Source organism: Rhineura floridana, chromosome 10 (genome assembly GCF_030035675.1).
Source record: "Rhineura floridana isolate rRhiFlo1 chromosome 10, rRhiFlo1.hap2, whole genome shotgun sequence".
Classification (NCBI taxonomy): domain Eukaryota; kingdom Metazoa; phylum Chordata; class Lepidosauria; order Squamata; family Rhineuridae; genus Rhineura; species Rhineura floridana.
Window position 1 is genome coordinate 51,875,920 of NC_084489.1, and position 19,851 is coordinate 51,895,770.

Below are 19,851 nucleotides of genomic sequence, written 5' to 3' on the forward strand. Positions count from 1 at the left end.
CTAGAACTCGTGAACATCCAATAAAGCTAAATTTTGGAAGATTCAGGACATATGAAAAAAAGTACTTTTTCACACAGAACATAATTAGACTATGGGATTCGCTCCCACAAGAGGAAGTAATGGCCACCAACTTGGATGGCTTTAAAAGAGGATTAGATAAATTTGTAGAGGATAGGGCTATCAGTGGGTACTAGTTATGATAGCTTATGTTCTGTCTTCATAGTTGGAAGCATTTTGCTTCCACATACCAGTTGCTGGAAATCGCAGTAGGGCTGAGTGCTCTTCCACCCAGGTCCTACTTTGGGCTTCCCATGGGCATCTGGTTGGCCATTGTGAGAACAGGATGCTGGACTTAAATGGGCTACTGGCCTGATCCAGCAGGCTCCTCTTATGTTCTTATGTTCAGGAATTCAGACAGAGGAATTTGGGGCCTTGTGCATGAAAGAATACATCCCACTACTAAACCTCCCCCTTTCTGCACTCTCGCTATTGTAGGATTGCAGGATTCCCAGATTATTGTAAAGAGACCACAGATCAGAGCTGTCATAAACTTTGCTCTCCATCTGGTGTCTTTAAGTGCCTTTATCATTTATTTCAACTTCACAGCTTGTAAAGACTGCCACTTTAGAACAAGCTTGGCAGTATTTCACAGGTTGCACATGTATTTTAAAATAATACAGATTTTAAAGCTGCTTAACAGCTTCTTTCAAAGTTTGAAAACTTCAGGAAGAATATTGCTCTCATCTTAATTATTTCAATATAGGAATGATATCCACAGTTGCAGCTCATTAAAATAAATAGAAGGAAATGGCTAATCGCATATCAATTGTGGAAAATACTAGAGGAAGGCCCAGAGTGGACTTGGAGTTAAATTTTTGGCTGGAGATCAGAAACTAATGACTTGGCCTCTAATAACCCCAAGTAGGACTGTTGGTTTCAAAGGGTTTTAAGGCTGGAACTGTCATCTTTCCCTTGTTAACATAATCCATCTGTATCAGATTCCCTCCATGTGTTTTGAGGAAATGTTTATGAGGCCCCATGTGCGATGGGGATGGCACACAAGAATAGATGCTGCATACTCTTCAGCATTCTTTCCTCACTAGCATTTTTAATTTGAGATCATCTGCCATTGTTGATGAGCCTAGGAGTAGCATCGGGAGCATTAATGCAGGCAAAACCAGTTGGAAATCACCCGAAGCACTTGCGTGTTATACAGAAATTTTAGAGTCCTGTTCCCTCTGTTGTCCTGGTTTTTTTCTTCTGTGGCCTCTGGCCAAGAGTGGGCACAGCCAGGTAAACAATCTGTCATCTTCTGTTTCCTCTTAATTACTCTTGGAGACATTTTGAAAAATTGTTTTTGTGCCTTTTGTGGGTTCACCATGGCAGAACTGGAGAATTGCTACTGCAGAGGGATGGATTTGTCAAAATGAAATATGCAGCTGGGCTGTTGAGTAAAGGAGCCACACAAGCTCTGCAGCAAACCAGGGCACTCATCTCTTCACCTTTAGTACTAACCACATAGGGTGGTATGCAGTGCTAATCCTATTCAGAGTAGACCCATTGAAGCTAATAGACATGACTCACTCAGGTTCATTAATTTCAGTAGGCCTACTTGGAATAGGACTTAGTTGAAACCGACTTACAGTGTTGTTTTCTCAGCACTTGGTAGTCCAGTCCTGGAAGTTACAGCATCCCAATGTGGGATGGACCAGCCCTATGCCTAATGCCCCAGAGATGTCTGGGTTTTGAGGGACAGGAGGGGAATGAAATATGAGTGGGGATCAAGGCTGTTTTCTTTTCCTGCCAGGACTACTGGTTTGCATCCCAGTCCTTCCAAGCTTTCCATGCATAGGAGTAGCGTTATTAGCAATGTACTTTAGTCAGCCAAAATGTTATTGTTTTAATGGGCTTTTGGCAGTTCTTCATGGCTACCTGCTTTAAGCAAGTGGCCAAATCATTATCCAAGGTTAATATAAACTACTGAGTTGTTTAAAACTCTTCAGTTTTTTATTGAGTTCTTCTAGTGCTATAGAGGGGAAACTGAATAAAGTGGGACTGCCTTTTGCATGGAGAAATGATGTTCAAATCAGATTAGCAGCGACTGAGTGAAATGCCATTTGAGGATATACAAACTTTCAGTTCAGTAACTTTTTAAAAGCAGAGGAAATTAGCTGTTGTAAATACATATGTTTCCACAGCACTTTTTTGTACGGGTGCCAAAATTGAGAGAGAGAGAGAGAGAGCTTCAGCCAGACTTCCTTATTTAGTAGAATGCTATAGATCCTGCCAGGCAGATTTCATTTCTTGCATTTAGTTAATTCAGTTTCTAAAATGTCTATTGCTTGCTTTACTCTACCCCTGGACTGTGTATAGTGAAATTAGATGTTACTGACTGCTTCTTTTTAGCAAAGCTGTATGTTGATGAGCTACAGTGGCATTTGTTTATGTAAGTGTTCCTCAGCTCATCATGTCTAAAACACCAGTAGCTTGCAATCCATAAATCAGTTACAGTTAAAATGCATAATTGCCAACTTTTTATCTTTTCATTGCTGTCTACAAAGCAGTGCAGCTGCACAATCTTCGTTCATCTCTGTAAGGCCTGGATGCCTTGTGAAGACACCATTGAAATGAATGGAGACTTTGCTGCACCAGCAGAACTTGGAGAGTTGTTCTTTCCTGTCCATTACAGTGGGTGCATGCTCACAGTGTCACCCTTGTGTTTTCATCCCCAGGCTGGAGGATCTCAAGTGATTTTCACCAACCCACTAGAAATTGTCAAGATTCGCTTGCAAGTGGCTGGAGAGATCACGACTGGTCCACGAGTTAGTGCCCTTACTGTACTCCGGGACCTGGGATTTTTTGGGCTCTACAAGGTAATACATCTTGGTTGTGAACTGAAGAGAATCTGTTACATTAAACTTGCTCATTTCATAGCAAAAAGTAGCATATTTCAAAAGAGTATCTCAAAAATAACCAATGTCCAGAAAATGCAATTAAAGAAATATGAGTCCTTGTAGCAAAAGCTTCAAGGACTGCTAAAATTTCTTTGAAATTTCTGTCAACTTGCTTTCATGGCTTAAACCTCTTAATTCTAGAATACCTGAGGGCCCATCAGCACACAACAGGCCCATGAGTAAGCTTCCTCCTATAGTCCTACATGCTCCTGTTCCTTGTATTTAAGCCAATATATGTCTCAATTCTAAACACTGTTATTTAAAAGCAATCTTCTAATCTCAGAGCAACATCGTATTGGTCTGTTTTGGTGTCACAATAGTCCTTTGTTACTCTTTCCAGTGAGTCGGCTACCTGGCTCTCTGATGTCACCATTCCTGTAGCTGCCATTCGCTCAGATGCTTTGATGCCTTAGAAGTTCTGGCCAATCTGGTTGGGCCAGGCTGCTGTGCAGTTAGAGGATATGAGGAAACCTTGGCTTCTGAACTCCATGGTCTGTGTTTTGTCCTTAAAAACACACACGGAAAACACTGTGGGGAAGGGAAGCTGGGGAGAACAGACATGAAATGTGAAAGCAGCAGGCAGGGAGTGTGTTGAGCACTCCTTCCACTTTCCTGTTCCCAGTGACCCCTCCCAAAGTAACTTTTCATGCAAACAAAGGGCTGCATGAACTCCTGTTGCAAGCGTTTGTGTGTAACTTGTTTGCTCCTGCTATTGTTCCAAAACAAATGTTTAGTATATTGCAATTCATACTAATAGCCAGATTCTAGTTAAATGTTGTCCATAACAAAAAAAATATTGTTGCAGATGTATGTTTTTCTTAATTCCAGAGTGATAGTAAAATGCTATCTATGGTTAAGGGTAATAAGGTTGAATATATTATTTTCACGATGGTCATGTTATCGTTTGCTTCCTGACATGGTGGTAATGGTAAAACTACTCTGCCAGTACAAGAATTAGTGCCACTAGTGGATGCTTTTATTATGGCTTTTCTCTTTCCATTAGTGGTAAGTCAAGGGAACATTTGCCCAATCAAAAAAAGTAGCTATAACTACTGCTAATAAATTCTTTTGTGGCTTTCCATGTAAACACATCTGAGTGGAGTTAACATTGGTTACATACCAGCTTTGCTGTATATGTGTGTAGTGAACTTTTGGAAGTCTTTAAAGGAGGGGAAAAGAATAAAAACTAAAGGGATTCTATGTATGTGTTGCTTCACCGTTTTCATTCAAGCAAGCCTTTTTGTTTTGCTACCATCACAATGAGGAAATTGGCATGCATGAGCTGGCTATGTTATGTGTCTTTTTTGGCCTGGAGAGCCATAAATGGCAATAACAGTAGAGTGTTTTTTTTTTACCCCCTCTCTCAAATTGACTTGTTAGCTTTTTACCTCTCTTATTGCAGTCTTTTTTTCTATGGAGTACTTCCCTCTTACTTGCATTACGGTAGTGCTGGGGAGCAAATATTTCCAAGTTCCAGGCAGAGGTTGGAAAAGTTACATTTTTGAACTACAACTCCCATCAGCCCCAGCCAGCATGGCTGGGGCTGATGGGAGTTGTAGTTCAAAAACGTAACTTTACCAACCTCTGGTTCCAGGTTATGTATGGTCCAAAGCAGGGGTGGGGAATCTTAGGCCCAGAGGTCAAGTGGGGGCCTCCAAGCCTCTCTGTTCAGCCCCCAAGATTCTCCGCAGGCTACATCCCTCACCAGCTGTGTTCCGTGCTCTCACTGAGTCTTTTTTTGCCTGAATGGAATATGTCCTTGAACTGTGATAATGCCTCTTGCTTGCCTGGACGGAGGACAAAAAATTGTGTGTGGACACAAATCCCTTGCCTTCTGCGTGGCTCGAATGTACCTTGCTATGCAAAGGCTACCTTGCTCCACCCACTTTGCCACCTCTATTCATTTATTTACTGAAGTGTTTATAATCCGCACTGAAATAAAAGTAGATAAAGGCGATATACAGCATGCAAAATATAATGAAATCAATAAAAACATCCATAGAACCATCATTAAAAACATTAATAAACCATCGGTAAATATTGGTTGGTTAAAAAGAGAAATTCAAATTGCTAAGGCCTGTCTAAATAAATCAGTTTTCAGAAGATGTCTAAAAGTGGAGCTGTGTACCTCCTGAACCTCTACTGGTAGGGAGCTCCACAGACCAGGGCCTGCCACACAGAAGGCTCAGTCCCTGGTGAAAACCAACTGAACCTCAGCATCACAGGGAACCACCAGAAGTGCTGTATTAGAGGATCCCAGTGACTGAGGTGGAGCATAAGGAATGAGACAATCTTTAAGGTACTTTGGGCCCAAGTTATTTTGTGAATTAACACAAGTACCTTGAACTTGGCCTGGTAGCAAATTGGCATTCATTACAGCTCTCTCAGCAGCACAGTAACATGTTGCTTATCGTCTGCTCCTGTGAGCAGACTGTGCACTTCATTCTGCACTAGTTGCAGCTTCTGGACTAGATACAAGGGCAGCCCCACTTAATGTGCACTATAGTAATCAGGTCTTGAGGTCACCAATGCATGGACCATTGTGGTTAGAATGTCATGGGCCAGGAATGGCCACAGCTGGCATATCAACTGGTAGAAAGCACTTCTGTCCACAGAGATCACTTGGGCCTCTAGTGACAGAGACAGGTCAAGGAATATCATCAGACTGTGTACCTTCTCCTTGAGAAGGACTGCAACCCCATTCAGAACAGGCAATTGACCTATCTCTCGGACACAGGAACCACCCACCCACAAGGCCTTTCCAGGATTCAAGTTCTGCTTATTGACCTCATCCAGTCCACCACTGCATCCAGGCACCAGTCTAGGGTTTGCACAGCCTCTACTGACTCAGATGCCATAGAGAAATAGAGTTAGTCATCATAAGTGTATTGATGACACCTTGCTTCAAAACTCCCAATGACCACTCCCAACAGCTTCATACAGATGTTAAATAGCATGCGGGGGGGGAAACAGTGCTCTGTGGTGCCCTATAGCGTCAACACCAAAGGGCCAAAGAGCAGTCTGCCAGTGCTGCTCTCTGGACATGAACCTGCAGGTAAGAATGGAGCCATCACAACACAATACCACCAGTACCCATCCCGCAGAGTCAGTCCAGAAGGATACCATGGTCAATTATATCGAAAGCCATTGAGAGATCAAGCAGCAAGAGCAGGGTTGCACTCCCCCTGTCCTTCTCTCTATAAAGGTCATATATCACGGTGACCAATGCTATCTCAAACCCAGGCCTGAGCCCAGACTGGATGGATCAAGATAATCAGTCTCATCCAGGAATATCTGCAGTTGTTCTGCTATGACCCTCTCGATCGCCGTCTCCAAAAAGGAAGTATTTGCGACCTGGCAATAGTTTTTACAATCCACTGGGGCCAGGGCTGGCTTTTTCAGTAGTGGCCATGCTATCACCTTCCCTGGACTTGTCCACCAGAAGGTTGTTCATGAGGGAATGCAGACCTGTGGCTGAAAAAGATTAACCAGCACATGAGACTACCATCTTACTGAAAGGCACATAAGACTACCATGGTGCTAAAACTCAGCAGGTCTGAATCTGGACCATGCCTGGATGGATGACTATTTAGGAACCTTGAATCCCTTGACAGAATAAAGGCGGGATATAAATGTAAGAAAATAAAGAAAATAAGTGAAGGGGGAGAATGTGTTAAGCATTCCACATTCTTGAGACTATGAAGGCTCAGGCATTTTAATTTAAAAAAAAATCAAATCATAACTTGCAACTATGTCAAAGTAGAAAATTAAGCTACTTGAATTTTTTTTGGTTGCAGAACAGTGTATTAAATCTCTTCTTTTTTATGTTTTGTTTTATTATTTAGACAACATTGTTCATATGCAACCAGGGTCATTACTGCTGGTATGAATATTATTAAGGGACATATTATTTATGTAAGATGTTTAATTCAAAAAGTAAAATTTCCGGAATAACTTTGTTCTAAATGAGGCATTGCTTAGTCACGAGTGTAATGCTAGTTATGTACTTGTCCCATTTTTTCTTTGCTGAAGAAGTGGCTGCAGGGTTGAGAAGGACCCGGGTAGGATCAAGGCTGCATGGGGGTGGTAGTATAACTATTTGTTTGTTTATTTATTAAGTGCATTTACTACCCACTCTTCACAAAAAGTCCCAGGATGGGTTACATTGCAACAAAACAGTAAAATACAATATATGCAAAACAGCACTTAACTAATGCAATTAACAAATAACATCATTGGCCCTTGCACCATGACCCCCATCCTAAATTACCCTTCCTTCATACCTGCTGTTAGCTATAGAAGGAAAAACATTCAGGCTTGACTCATATTTTAGTGATTAGTTAATCAGTTTGGTATATTAGAACTAAATCCAACCACAAAAGGGCTGCTTATCTGCAAGAACTAACTTTTATCCCATTAGACATGCATTTATTTATATTTCAAACTATGCCCACAGAATATCTGACCAGTAAATTGTTTCATAGGCCAACAAAAGACCATCTTTGTGTACGCAGATCAGGCTAGACCAAAGACATTTTGCAGTCTAACCCTGTATTGCCCTTTATACAACTCACCTAGGGATAGATTCTCCTGTTCATTTCAGAAATTCCTAGAAGACAAATAACATTATTTCAAAATTGGCTGGTTGCTGGCTGATACACAGAAGTTTTTTTACCTATAAGATAGCTTTACACGCAGTAGCAGCAAGAAAGTTACAGGGTACATTTTTGACCCCAAACACTGTCGACCGCCAAGGAGATTTTTTTTACTCTAATTGATTTGGGGAGCTTTACATTGTAAGTTTAACCTGCATTTCTGAACTCTTGGATTATCCTCTCTCTCTCTCTCTCTCTCTCTCTCTCTCTCTCTCTCTCTCTCTCTCTCTGTGTGTTGGAGGGTATGTGTTCTGAATTACATGGTGATAGTTAATGACTGCAAACAATACTTAAGATGATTGGATGAGAGACAGAGACTCACGTGGGTGGAGAGAGAGGAGGTGTGGTGGAAGTGGTTCAATGAAATTAGGAAGGGAGTATTTTTTTAATCTACAATTTGCAAGGTAGATAGCAGAAGATAATTTTGACTTACCATAGTGCATGCCATGTATGTCCCTGATGGCATGGCTAGTGTAGTTAGGGGAGGGGCCATTGCTCAACAGTAGAACATCTGCTTTGCATGCAGAAGGTCCCAAGTTCAATCCCCAGCATCTCCAGGTAGGGCTGGGAATGTCCCCTGCCTGAAATCCTGGAGAGCTGCTGCCAGTCAGTGTAGACAGTATTGAGTTAGATTGTCCAGTGGTCTGACTCTATACAAGGCAGTTTCCTATGTCCCAGAATGTTGTTACCTGAATAGATCTGATAACAGAGTTGGCATCTGTGTTTGGATGCAAAAAGACAGTGGAGTATTGGGAGCACATTCTATTGACTCTTTTATTAACAATAGCTGCCTGTATTGCTTGATCAGGATGGTATGGCTTGGCACTGTACATCCTAACCCAGTCAAAGTGCTTCTGTGGTGTTGGGGGTGGGAGGTAGCAGATTAACCAAGCAGGGTATAAAATATTTGAATGAATGATCATTATTCTATAGAGCAGCCAGAAGCTACATATTCCTCTGCTTCAGATGATGTGGCCTGATGACATAGACAAGGTGCTTGCGTTGATGCGGCCAGCAATGTGTCCTCTTGACCCTTGCCCTTCCTGGCTTATTAAAGCTTGCCGAGGGGGGTTGACTGAGTGGATCCAGGGTGTGGTCAACGCATCATTGCAGGAGGAAGTGGTTCCAGCCATCTTGAAAGGCAGTGATCCAACCACTCCTGAAAAAGCCCACCCTGGACCCACTGGTTTGTGACAACTGCTGGCCAGTTGCAAATACCCCCTTTTTAGGGAAGGTGATTGAGAGGGTTGTGGCGCAGCAGTTGCAGGTACTCTTGGATGAAACAGATTATCTTGATCCATCCCAGTCTGGGTTCAGGCCTGGTTATGGGACTGAATCAGCCTTGGTCGTCCTGATGGATGTCTTTTATCGGGAGAAGGATGAGGAGTGCGACCCTGTTATTCTTACTTGATCTTTCTCTGGCTTTTGATACCATTGACCATGGTATCCTTCTGGGCCGACTTGGTGAGATGGATATTGGAGGTACTGTTTTACAGTGGTTCCGATCCTATCTCCAAGGTCGCTCTCAGAGAATAGCATTGGGTGACTGTATTTTGGCCCCCTGGCAGTTGTGCTGTGGGGTGCCACAGGGTAGCATCTTGTACCCCATGCTGTTTTAACATCTAAATGAAGCCCTTGGGAGTGGTCATCAGGAGATTTGGGATGAGGTGTCAGCAGTATGCTGATGATACCCAGCTCTGTTTCTCCATAACATCTGAATCGGGAGAGGCTGTGCAAGCCCTTGGCCACTGCCTGGACTCGGTGGTGGGCTGGATGAGGGCCAATAAACTGAGCCTGAATCCTAGCAAGGCGGAGGCACTGTGGGTTGGTGGTTCCCAAGTTCGGATAATTGGTCAATTGCCTGCTTAGTCTGGGGGTGCTCCTACATCCATCTTTGTCGCTAGAGGACCAGGTGACCTCAGTGGCTAGGAGTGCCCTTTACCAGCTTTGAGCGGTAAGACAGCTGTGGCCATTTCTAGACCAGGATAGCCTGACCTCTGTTGTCCACGCACTGGTAACCTCCAGGCTGGATTACTGTAATGTGCTCTATGTGGGGCTGCCCTTGAGGTTGGTCCGGAAGTTGCAGCTGGTGCAAAATTTGCTACCAGGCCAAGTTCAAGGTTCTAGTTTTGGTGTTCAAAGCCCTATACAGCTTGGGACCAGGATACCTGAAAGACCGTCTTACCCCTTATATACCCAATCGATCACTGCACTCTGCAGGTGAGGGCCTCCTGCAGATATCGTCTTATCAGGACATCCATTCTGCACAATATAGGAAGTGGACCTTTAGTGTGGCGACACCTATCCTGTGGAATTACCTCCCCTTAAATATTAGGCAGGCTTCATCTCTGTTATCTTTTCAGCGCCTTTTGAAGACTTTCCTCTTTCAACAAGCCTTTTAAGTTGAGACCGATCCCAGTTTGTGTTGGAATTGCTTTTTAATATTTTTTTTAAAAAACAATGTTTTTTAATCCTTTTTTAAAGATGGCTTTAAAACTTTTTAAAAAAATGTTTTTAAAGTTGTTTTAATGCATTTTAAGGTCTGTTTTTATGATGTTTTAAAGTGTTTTTAGTGCTTTTGTTTGCCGCCCTGGGCTCCTGCTGGGAGGAAGGGCGGGATATAAATCAAATAATAAATATAAATAAATACATTTGTATGACTTCACAGTCCTTTTGTATTCGTGCCAAAATATATTTATAGGAAAGTAGGTGACAAAGATTCTCCAGAAGTGACTTCCAAATGAGCATTTTTAGAATATGTATCCCAGGGCCTATAATACTTGCCTTTTCTCAAAGGCAAAGTTTATTAGTTATAATACTGTATATTACATTATTTCCTCCTCTGCCCACTTTTAGCCATTTCCCTTTTAAAAAACGCCAATTGCAATTTAAATTATTTATAATGGAAAAGAATTGAGAATATAGCTTCCTACAGTTAGCATTATTATTTCTTTAAAAATGAACAAATTAAACACTTTCAAACACTCTTAGGTTATTAGCTTAGTAATTGAACAAGAACATGTTTGTTAGCATGAAGGTTAACCTTTTAATTTAAGTTGGCTGTAGACATTTATTATAGGTGTTGTTGTTAGAGGAATAGCTATTAAACAGGGTCGCTTTCCCTCTATCTCCTTTTTATTCTGCTTTTAGAAGACCTTTAATCCTTTATATATTCCTCCAATTAGCTAAGTTATTTTTAATTCAGTTTCATTCTTCATCAGAAACTTTAAAGCAAACTCCAGTAGGGGAGCCGTGTTAGTCTGTTGCAGAACAAGGTAGGGGGAGAGAGAGAGAGAGAGAGAGAGAGAGAGAGAGAGAGAGAGAGAGAGAGACTTGTGGCATCTTAAAGACTAATAAATTTTAAGCTTTTGTAAACTAGAATCCACTTTTATCAGGTGCATGAAGTATAATCCTCAGTTGCAAGATAACTAATCACGTGTGTGTAAAGGGGGGAAAAGGTAGTAGTTGGAGTTAAGTAGCAGTGAAATGCAAAAAGTAGAGTCTTTGACAATTTAGAGTTCAGCTTCTTCTGGGAGAAAGGGCAGGATATAAATTTTAAAAATAATTAATAAGATGGAAAATAGGCATAATAGCGGTAATAGGTGATAACCACGAGCAGCTGGTGGGGAGAGGTGGTAGTGGTGCTTACCTGGCCTCCTGGCACTGTTGTGGTTTACCAGGAAAGGGAGAGGTGAGGCAGTGGGGAGATCAGCACAGTGCAGATGCCCCAGTGGGGCCAATGCTGTGGTCCTGCCAAGGTGTCTGAACTTCACTGCCCTGCCCTGTGGCCTTGTCCCACTGCCTTGCAGTGAGCGACACCAGGGCCAGAAGGTCAGGTAAGTGCCACTGCCCCCCCCACTTTTGTTAGTACAACAATTATCTTAGTGGGTGCTGCATTGGGACAGTAAACCATTGTCTCTATTCAGACCCACATGAGCCTAATTGAACTTCTTTATACATTATAATCCAGCAATTCTGAGTGAGCCTTGCCTGTTTAAAACAAACAGCACACTATTGGAATTCTAAATGGAGGTGGGTCACAGAACTTCTCCGACGATTTTTAAAGAGTTGGATGTTATCTTTATGGAATTGAGGCAGCAAGCCCAATGTGAGCTAGCTACATAATTCTAAAATATTTGCAACATTTACTAAATCTAGTTTAATTGTGTATATTTGACTATTCAGTGTGTGAGAGAGAGAAAGAAAGAGATGTCAAATGTTTATATTAAGATAGCATAAGAACATAAGAACAGCCTGCTGGATCAGGCCAGTGGCCCATCTAGTCCAGCATCCTGTTCTCACAGTGGCCAACCAGATGCTCATGGGAAACCCACAAGCAAGATCTGGGTGCAAAGAGCACTCTCCCCTCCTGCAGTTTCTAGCAATTAGTACTCAGAAGCATACTGCTTCCAATTATGGAAGCAGAGCATAGCCATCATAGCTAGTAGCCATTGATAACCTTATCCTCCATGGATTTGTCTAATCCTCTTCAAAAGCCATCTGAGTTGGTGGCCATCACTGCCTCTTGTGGGAGTGAATTTCATAATTGAACTGTGCACAGTGTGAAGTAGTACTTCCTTCTGTCTGTCCTGAATCTTCCAACATTCAGCTTTATTGGATGTCCATGAGTTCTAGTGTTATGAGAGAGGGAGAAAAACTTTCCTCTCTCCACTTTCTCCATGCCATGCATACTTTTATATGCTTCTATCATGTCACCTCTGACTTAGCTTTTCTCTAAATTTAAAAGCCCCAAATGCTGCAACCTTTCCTCACAGGGGAGTCGCAATATTCAGATTGCACTAGCAAAACAGAAGGAACCTGCCAAGATTTGGCAGCCACCCATTTCCCGCTATTTGATTTTGGCTTACGGAAGCAATATTTGCTGAAGTGCTTAGGGCATGGGGCTTGGGCAAGGGGCTGCCAGGGAGCGGGTGGGACATTTGCTGCCCATCCGAATCGGAAGGGTTAAGTTGCCAGTGAAACCCAAGAGGAATGCTAACGGATCAAGAATTGACATGCTGCCTATTGTTTGTTGCTATAGGATCAAAATAACAATTATACATGCCAAATAAATTCTAAACCTGTAAGGTAGGAAAAGAGGGGATGGCGGTAAGTACAGGTGCCAGAAGCATTAAATAACCCTCTCAGACAAGGTGCACCACTGTTGTCTTGAATTCTGCGAGGTCCCCCCAGTCTGGCATTTTTCCCCCTACACGAGACAATGTGCATTCACTGCAGGAGACTAGGTTAAGCCTGCGTCTCCCAGACCTTCTGGCTCCTTGTGCCCAACCCTGACACAGAGGTGCCTTTGTGAGTATAATTACCCTCCCCTTGTCGTAGAAATAGTTTATTTAGATCCTTTTTTTTTTTTGCAGGTAAGGCTGGAGTAAGCAGGAATTAGCATGCTAAAGAACCTGCCCCAGCTCTGACTTCCCAGAGTTGATTATCCAAACGTCCTGACAATCCTGAGCTCTTTTTCTCTATTAGTTTGTTGCAATACAAGATTAAAGGCTGGAGGGGTTATTAGAAAGATGTGGCGGTGAGGAGTCAATTAGCAGGTATGGTCAAGGGGGTGGGGAAGGGGACATGCCTTAAAGCTGGAGGCTCTCCCAAAAATGTCATGCCCAGCAGGGCTGTGCCTTCACTGCCAGAATAATAAACTCAGGTAGATGATCCTCAACATTTATCCGGAACCAATATCAAAGCTGCCTTTGGGGTTTCTATGGTATATACATCCGAAAGGTATTGTAAGACTGCAGTCTGGAGCACGTCTAATTTGGAAGCAAATTTCACTGAAAACTTGAGAACTTGCCTCACAGTAAACTTTCTGAGCATTGGGGAGTGAATGTTTCTTTAGCATTTCAAGACACTTTGGCCATTCTCCCTTAAGCCTTCCTAATTGGCATTAGCTGGTTGCAGGTGATTAACTTGAAGTTAAATGAGGCCTGCCTGTAAACATGCTTTCCCAGGCCTTAAAACAGAGTGATGAGGGGAAACTTTAGACTGTCGAGATATTGGAATGGAGCCAAAGCTGGTGGTTAATAAAGTGGATCCGAGTTTTGATCCAGCTTTGTTTACACATAGCTGAACCAAGTTTGATGGATGTTTTCTCTCTTGAATCTGGAAGTATATTACCAGAGGGTCTTTTTAAAAAGTATGCTATTTCCGTCTTTGCAAAGAAATTATACTGTAAAAGTGAGAAAATAGTGCTGCTTAAGAGCAGTGTGGTGTAGTGGTTAAGGTGCTGAACTACGACCTGGGAGACCAGGGTTTGAATCCCCACATAGCCATGAAGCTCCCTGGGTGACCTTGGGCCAGTCACTGCCTCTCAGCCGCATGAAAACCCTATTCATAGAGTCGCCATAAGTTGGAATGAGTATGTTCCACTCATGATTTTAAAGAAAGTGAAGTGTATTTGTCATTTCTTTATTTTATCATCTGTTCTGTTATAGCAATATAGGAAGCTGCCTTAAACTGAGTCAAACCATTGGTTCATCAAGCTCAGTATTGTTTGCACTGACTGGCAGTGGCTTTCCATAGTTTCAGACAAGGGAATCTTTCCTAAGCCTACCTGGAGATGCTATGAACTCAACCTAGGACTTTCTGCATGCAAAGCAGGTGTTCTAGCACTGAGCTATGGCCTATTTTGGAGGCACAGAGAAGATGATATGCAGTGATGTTTGCAAACAACAATATACAAGAAGAATGTTCTTGTTTAATTTTCCACCAAATTTCTATCAAGCTGGGCTGGGGAAATTGTGGCCCTCCAGATGTTGTTGGACTCCAACTTCCACCCCTGACCACTGCTAACTGGGACTGATGGGAGTCGGAGTCCAACAACATCTCAGGGTCCACAGGTTTCCCAGCTCTGGTGAACCTGCATGAAAAGGGCGTACCATAAATGTGGAGAGTTTGCCTATGTTCCTTTGATGTTAAACCTGGGTGGTGTTAAGAGGGTGCTCGAGGTCAACCTTAAGATTACAGTGGGGCACAGAGAAAAGGGTATGAGGGGCCCAAGTCCTTCAGGGCTTTAAAGATCCTAATCATCTTGGAACTGAAGTTGAAACAAAAGGCATCTAGGGTTTATAAAGACAGCATGGCAAATGAAATAAGACTAACGAACTCTCCTATGACAAAGACATCATGCAGATTTTTCAACCCTTTGGGGGAAATACTTGAGATGAAAGAATACTTGTTCATCTCCAGCATTACCTGCCAGAGAGTAAAACAACCCAAAAAGCTGATTGCCAAGTAAATATAATCCATAAGAGTGTTTGTCTCTAGGAATATGACTGTCTTACAGAGGCTGCAGTTCTGGGCTTTATTAGGCATGCTTGCAGTTGTAGATGTTTGCTGAAAGAATTAAAGCAGGGGCGGTGGGAAGATAAACATGAAGCGAGGGTCAGTTTCATAGAGAGTTCTTAGACATCAGCCTTTATGCGAATATGGGGCTCGTTCTCCAAGTGTGGATCCTTATGTAGCAAAAATGGCACCATTCATGAACAAGAGGGACATATCAGCAGGCTCGGGGAAACCCCAAGCTTTCCAGAAGTATGAAGATTTTTTAGGTTAAAAATCCCTAAGCAGTGGAGGTGGGGCGGGGGGAAGACCCCCAAAACAGCATAGCGAAGACTGGGTGCACTCTGCGGGCACAGAAAGGAAAAGGGGGTGGAATGAAGTATCCTAAAAAAGGGTATGGCTGGTTGGAATCCTGAATAGGAACACTCCACACTGCAACATTTTGTTGCAGTTCCCACTTGTGTTTTGCATTAATGGATGAGTGTTGCTGACACTACGGTCTAAAGACAAAGTCACAAGTGTTAAAGGGCTGTGTCTGTACTTTGGTTCGCATACATTTTAACAGGGCCAATGCTGGTTCTCCTTGCTTACATTGCACTTATATCTGGTTATTGGCTTCTTCTCGGGCTGCCATGTTAGAATCTCATCCTGTGACCACATGTACTGACTTCTAGGGCAACTTGTGTGTTAGTAGAAAAGCATGAGTGCGACTGGGTCTCTTTCCTTGTTCATATCATGCATCACAAGTGTGCATGCTTTTCAGTGATCTTTTCTCCATGGTGGAAACATTTGCTACCTGTGCTGCGTTACGTAAGTGTGCAAGGTGTAAAATGAAATCAAAGTCACTAAAAATCTCACATTTTTGAATTGGAAGGTGTGGAGAACAAGGTTTGTTGTGCCTACCAGTTATAATCCTGAAAGTCCTGTTTGTAGAACACTCTTATCCTGGAGAATATGTTTTTAAGGCAAATGATGCAGAAGCTTAAAGCATAAGTAAGTCTGGCCCTTAGGAAGCTGCCTTTTACTCAGTGGTGTAGTGGCAAATTAGAAGTGCAGGGTCCCTTCATGACAGTCACAGCCACACCCCCTCCTATCTTTTCTTTTTCTTTTCTTTTTTGTTTGTGGGTTGAGAATGAGTTCCTCTTCTCCCATAACAAAAAATGCTCCAGGAGCCAATCAGCATGAAAGGGGAGTGTGTTAGCTACTGAGAAGAGTGTTCTCAGTGGCTGACTCACCTCCTTTCACTTTGATTGGCTCCAATCAGCAGGAAAGGACAAGGAAACATGTTAGAAGATTCTTGTCAGCGGCTAACGCACTCCCTTTTCATGGGATGCTGGAGACATTGGGACCCTGCTCCCAAAAAAGTAAGGGGTCTAAGACCCCAGATGACTACACCCCTGCTTATACTGAGTCACACTATTACTCTAGCTCAGTATTGTCTACACTGATAGCAGCTCTCCAGGGTTTCAGACTGTTCGGTATCATAAAAATACCAGAGAGAAATAGGAACTAATTTGGTTGGTCCTATTTCTTAGCAGAGATATAAAAACACAAGCAGCAGAGTGAGAATGTAACCAGCCCCACCTTTCTCTATATAAATAACAACAGACACAATCTTCTTAGGTAAAAGATAAAACATTTACTCACAACCTCCTCATATGTTAGAAACATAGGCTGTAGCTTAGATGAAAGAAAATAGAAGTCTCAGTCCATTTTTGGTGTTTGGTATTGCCGCATTTGCCATGCGGCCTCTCTCAATGGTGGATTGATCAGCAATGGAGAATATGCAAGGAATCCCCCAGGACAAAGGAGGAGGAAACCAGGTAACTAACCCCACCCATCATGGTAAAACAGGTGCATGGGATATTCCCCAAATATCCCTTAAAGTGAACATGCAACATTTGCCTATTCCAACACTCCTCAAATTTGCATGCATTAATCTAACAGGCCCATTTTGACACGAAGTCTCTGGAAACAGTCTCTTGGTAATGGCTTTGTCAAGATGTCAGCTGTCACCTCTGCAGTTGGACAGTAGTTCATCTTGATGAATCCTTTCTCTGTCAACTCATGTACAATATGGAATTTTATAGCTATATGTTTAGTACGTGCTGTGATTCTCTCAGTCTGAGAAAGTCTAATACAACTTTGGTTGTCTTTCATCATCTGGATGGGTCTCTGCACTCTTATTCCAAAGTCCTTTAGTAGTCTGTTGAGCCAAATGGCTTCTTTGCATGCTTCTGCAGCAGCTATATATTCAGATTCTGTGGAAGAAAACGCTATTATGTCTTGCTTGTGACTAGCCCAGGAGATAGGTCCATCTCCATACATAAACAGAAAGCCACTAGTTGACTTTGAGTCTGAGCTATCTCCAGCCCAGTCAGCATCAGTGTAACACACAAGCTTTGGATCACTATTATCTGGCAATCTCAGCTTAAATTCCACAGTCCCTTTCAAGTATCTAGCCACCCTTTTGACAGCAGTCCAGTCCTTTTGTGTGGGTGTGCTAGTTTTCCTACATAGGATCCCTACTGCACTTGCTATGTCAGGTCTGGTGTTTGTGGTCAAGTACAAAAGCTTCCCTATTGCTGTTCTGTACTTGTTATTATTTGGTAAAGGTTCACCTACATCATTGTCTTTAAGAAAGTCTGTTGCCATAGGCGTTGCTACAGGATAGGCATCCTTGAGTTCTAGAGTCTCTAAAAGATCAACAATCTTTTGTTTTTGGTTGAGTAGGTAGGAGCCATTTGCTTCCCTTTCAGTCTGGATGCCTAGGTAGTATGTTGCAGTGCCTAGCTCTTTGATTTCAACTTCTTTGTTTAAATCAGTGATTCTCAAACAGTGCGCCCAGGCACACTGGTGCGCCCTAAGAGGTGGCTAGATGTGCCTCAAATATTATGAAAATATATTTTAAAAATCAGAAGATACCCATTTGTATAGGGTAAGTAATAGTTTTCTATAGTTTATTTTTATTCATAGTTTAAAATATATTAATATATTTTTAATTTTGTACACGAAGTGCGCCAGAAAATATTTATATGTTTTACAGTGTGCCGCAAACCAAAAAAGTTTGAGAACCACTGGTTTAAATGATGTACAACTTCTCTGTAGTCTTGATCTCTTTGAGTCGCCACGATCAAGTCATCGACATAAATCAGAGTATATGTCAAATGTCCATCTTTGCTTCTGGTGTACAGGCATTGGTCTACCTCACCTTGCCTGAAGCCTAGCTCCTTGAGCATTTTGTCCAGTTTCTCGTTCCAGGCTCTTGCGGCTTGCTTGAGTCCATACAGGCCCTTTTAAAGTTTGCATACTAGATGTGCTTGCTTCTGGTTCACGAAACCTGGAGGTTGTTGCATGTACAACTCCTCTGTTATTTCTCTGTGCAGAAAGGCAGTCTTGACATCGAGGTGTCTGACGTGCATCTGTTTGGAGGCTGCCACACTTAGTAGCATTCTTACTGTGCTGTGTCGGACAACAGGAGCAAAAGTAGCATCATAGTCCTCTCCATATTTCTGCAGGAAACCTTTGGCAACTAGTCTTGGCTTGTAGAGTTCAATTTCTCTTCCTGCATCTTGCTTCACCTTGAACACCCATCTGCATCCCATGGCTTTCTTGCCTGGTGGAAGTTCTGTCAGGGTCCAAATCTTATTCTTGTGCAGTGCATCCATCTCCTCCTGAGCGGCTTTTCTCCACTGAGCCCCCTCGGATGCTGGCATCTGCTTGATCTCCTCCCAAGTCGATGGTTCTCTGGGTAGCACCGACTTTGCGAGGAAGGACAGGCGTAGAGGTGGTACACCTTTGTTGGTTCGCGATGAGGATCTGGGAGCTTGTTCTGGGATCTGGTCTGGCTCTGCAGCATCTTCCAGTCCAGTCATCTCGTCATTCTCATCTGCGTCTGTACCTCTCTCAACCTCATCATCACTTTCTGCAATCTCTGCCTCTTCCTCTTGTTCAAGGCCTGGGTCAGGTTGTGCAGATATCTGTGATGTCACTGGTATTTCGTATGTGGGTACTGGCATATCTATAAGAGATTGGACGTGGTGTCCTTGCTCTTCTGAGAAATCTAGCACAGTCCCTCTTTTGTCAGCTCTGCTTCGTTCATCGAAGTAGACAACGTGTCTTGTGCTGACTTCACCTGTCTTTAGGTTCATAACTCTGTAGCCAACTCCAGGCTCTCTTGGATGAAACTGCTTATCTAGACCCATTTCAATCGGGCTTTCGGCCGGGGTTTGGTACAGAAACGGCCTTGGTCGCCCTGTATGATGACCTCTGTCGGGAGAAAGACAGAGGGAGTGTAACTCTGTTGGTTCTCCTTGATCTCTCAGCAGCGTTTGATACCATCGACCATGGTATCCTTCTGGAGCGACTTACGGATTTAGGAGTGGGAGGCACTGCTTGGCGGTGGCTCTGCTCCTATCTCGGGAATCGTCTCCAGAAGGTGATGCTGGGGGAACATTACTCGAGTCCCTGGGTACTCCAATATGGGGTCCCGCAGGGTTCAGTTCTGTCCCCCATGCTTTTTAATATCTATATGAAGCCGCTGGGTGAGGTCATCAGGAGTTTTGGAGTGCGTTTCCAGCAATATGCTGATGATACGCAGCTCTACTACTCCTTTTCATCTTCGTCAGGTGAGGCTGTTGATGTACTAGACCGCTGCCTGGCCGCGATAATGGGCTGGATGAGAGCTAATAAACTGAAACTCAATCCTAACAAGACTGAGATGCTGTTGGTGGGAGGACCCTCTGCCCAGATGGTTGACGTTCGACCTGTCCTAGATGGGGTTACACTCCCCCTAAAGGAACAGGTACGTAGTTTGGGGGTCTTATTAGATCCGCTCCTGTCACTTGAGGCTCAGGTAGCCTCGGTGGCACGGAATGCATTCTACCAGCTCCGGCTGGTAGCCCAACTACGACCCTATCTGAGCAAGGAACATCTTGCCTCAG

The 19,851-nt window shown here is 43.1% G+C and overlaps 1 protein-coding gene across 7 annotated transcripts in view; it reads left to right on the top strand.

Annotated features, from left to right (window-relative positions):
- The window catches only part of SLC25A13 (solute carrier family 25 member 13), a 155,656-nt gene that overhangs the window by 119,016 nt on the left and 16,789 nt on the right, over window positions 1-19,851 (top strand). For all 7 annotated transcript variants that reach the window (XM_061587746.1, XM_061587750.1, XM_061587751.1 and 4 more), the window contains one exon: window positions 2,733-2,873. In XM_061587746.1, coding sequence (XP_061443730.1) covers window positions 2,733-2,873 — 141 coding nt within the window. The remainder of the gene's footprint in view (window positions 1-2,732; window positions 2,874-19,851) is intronic.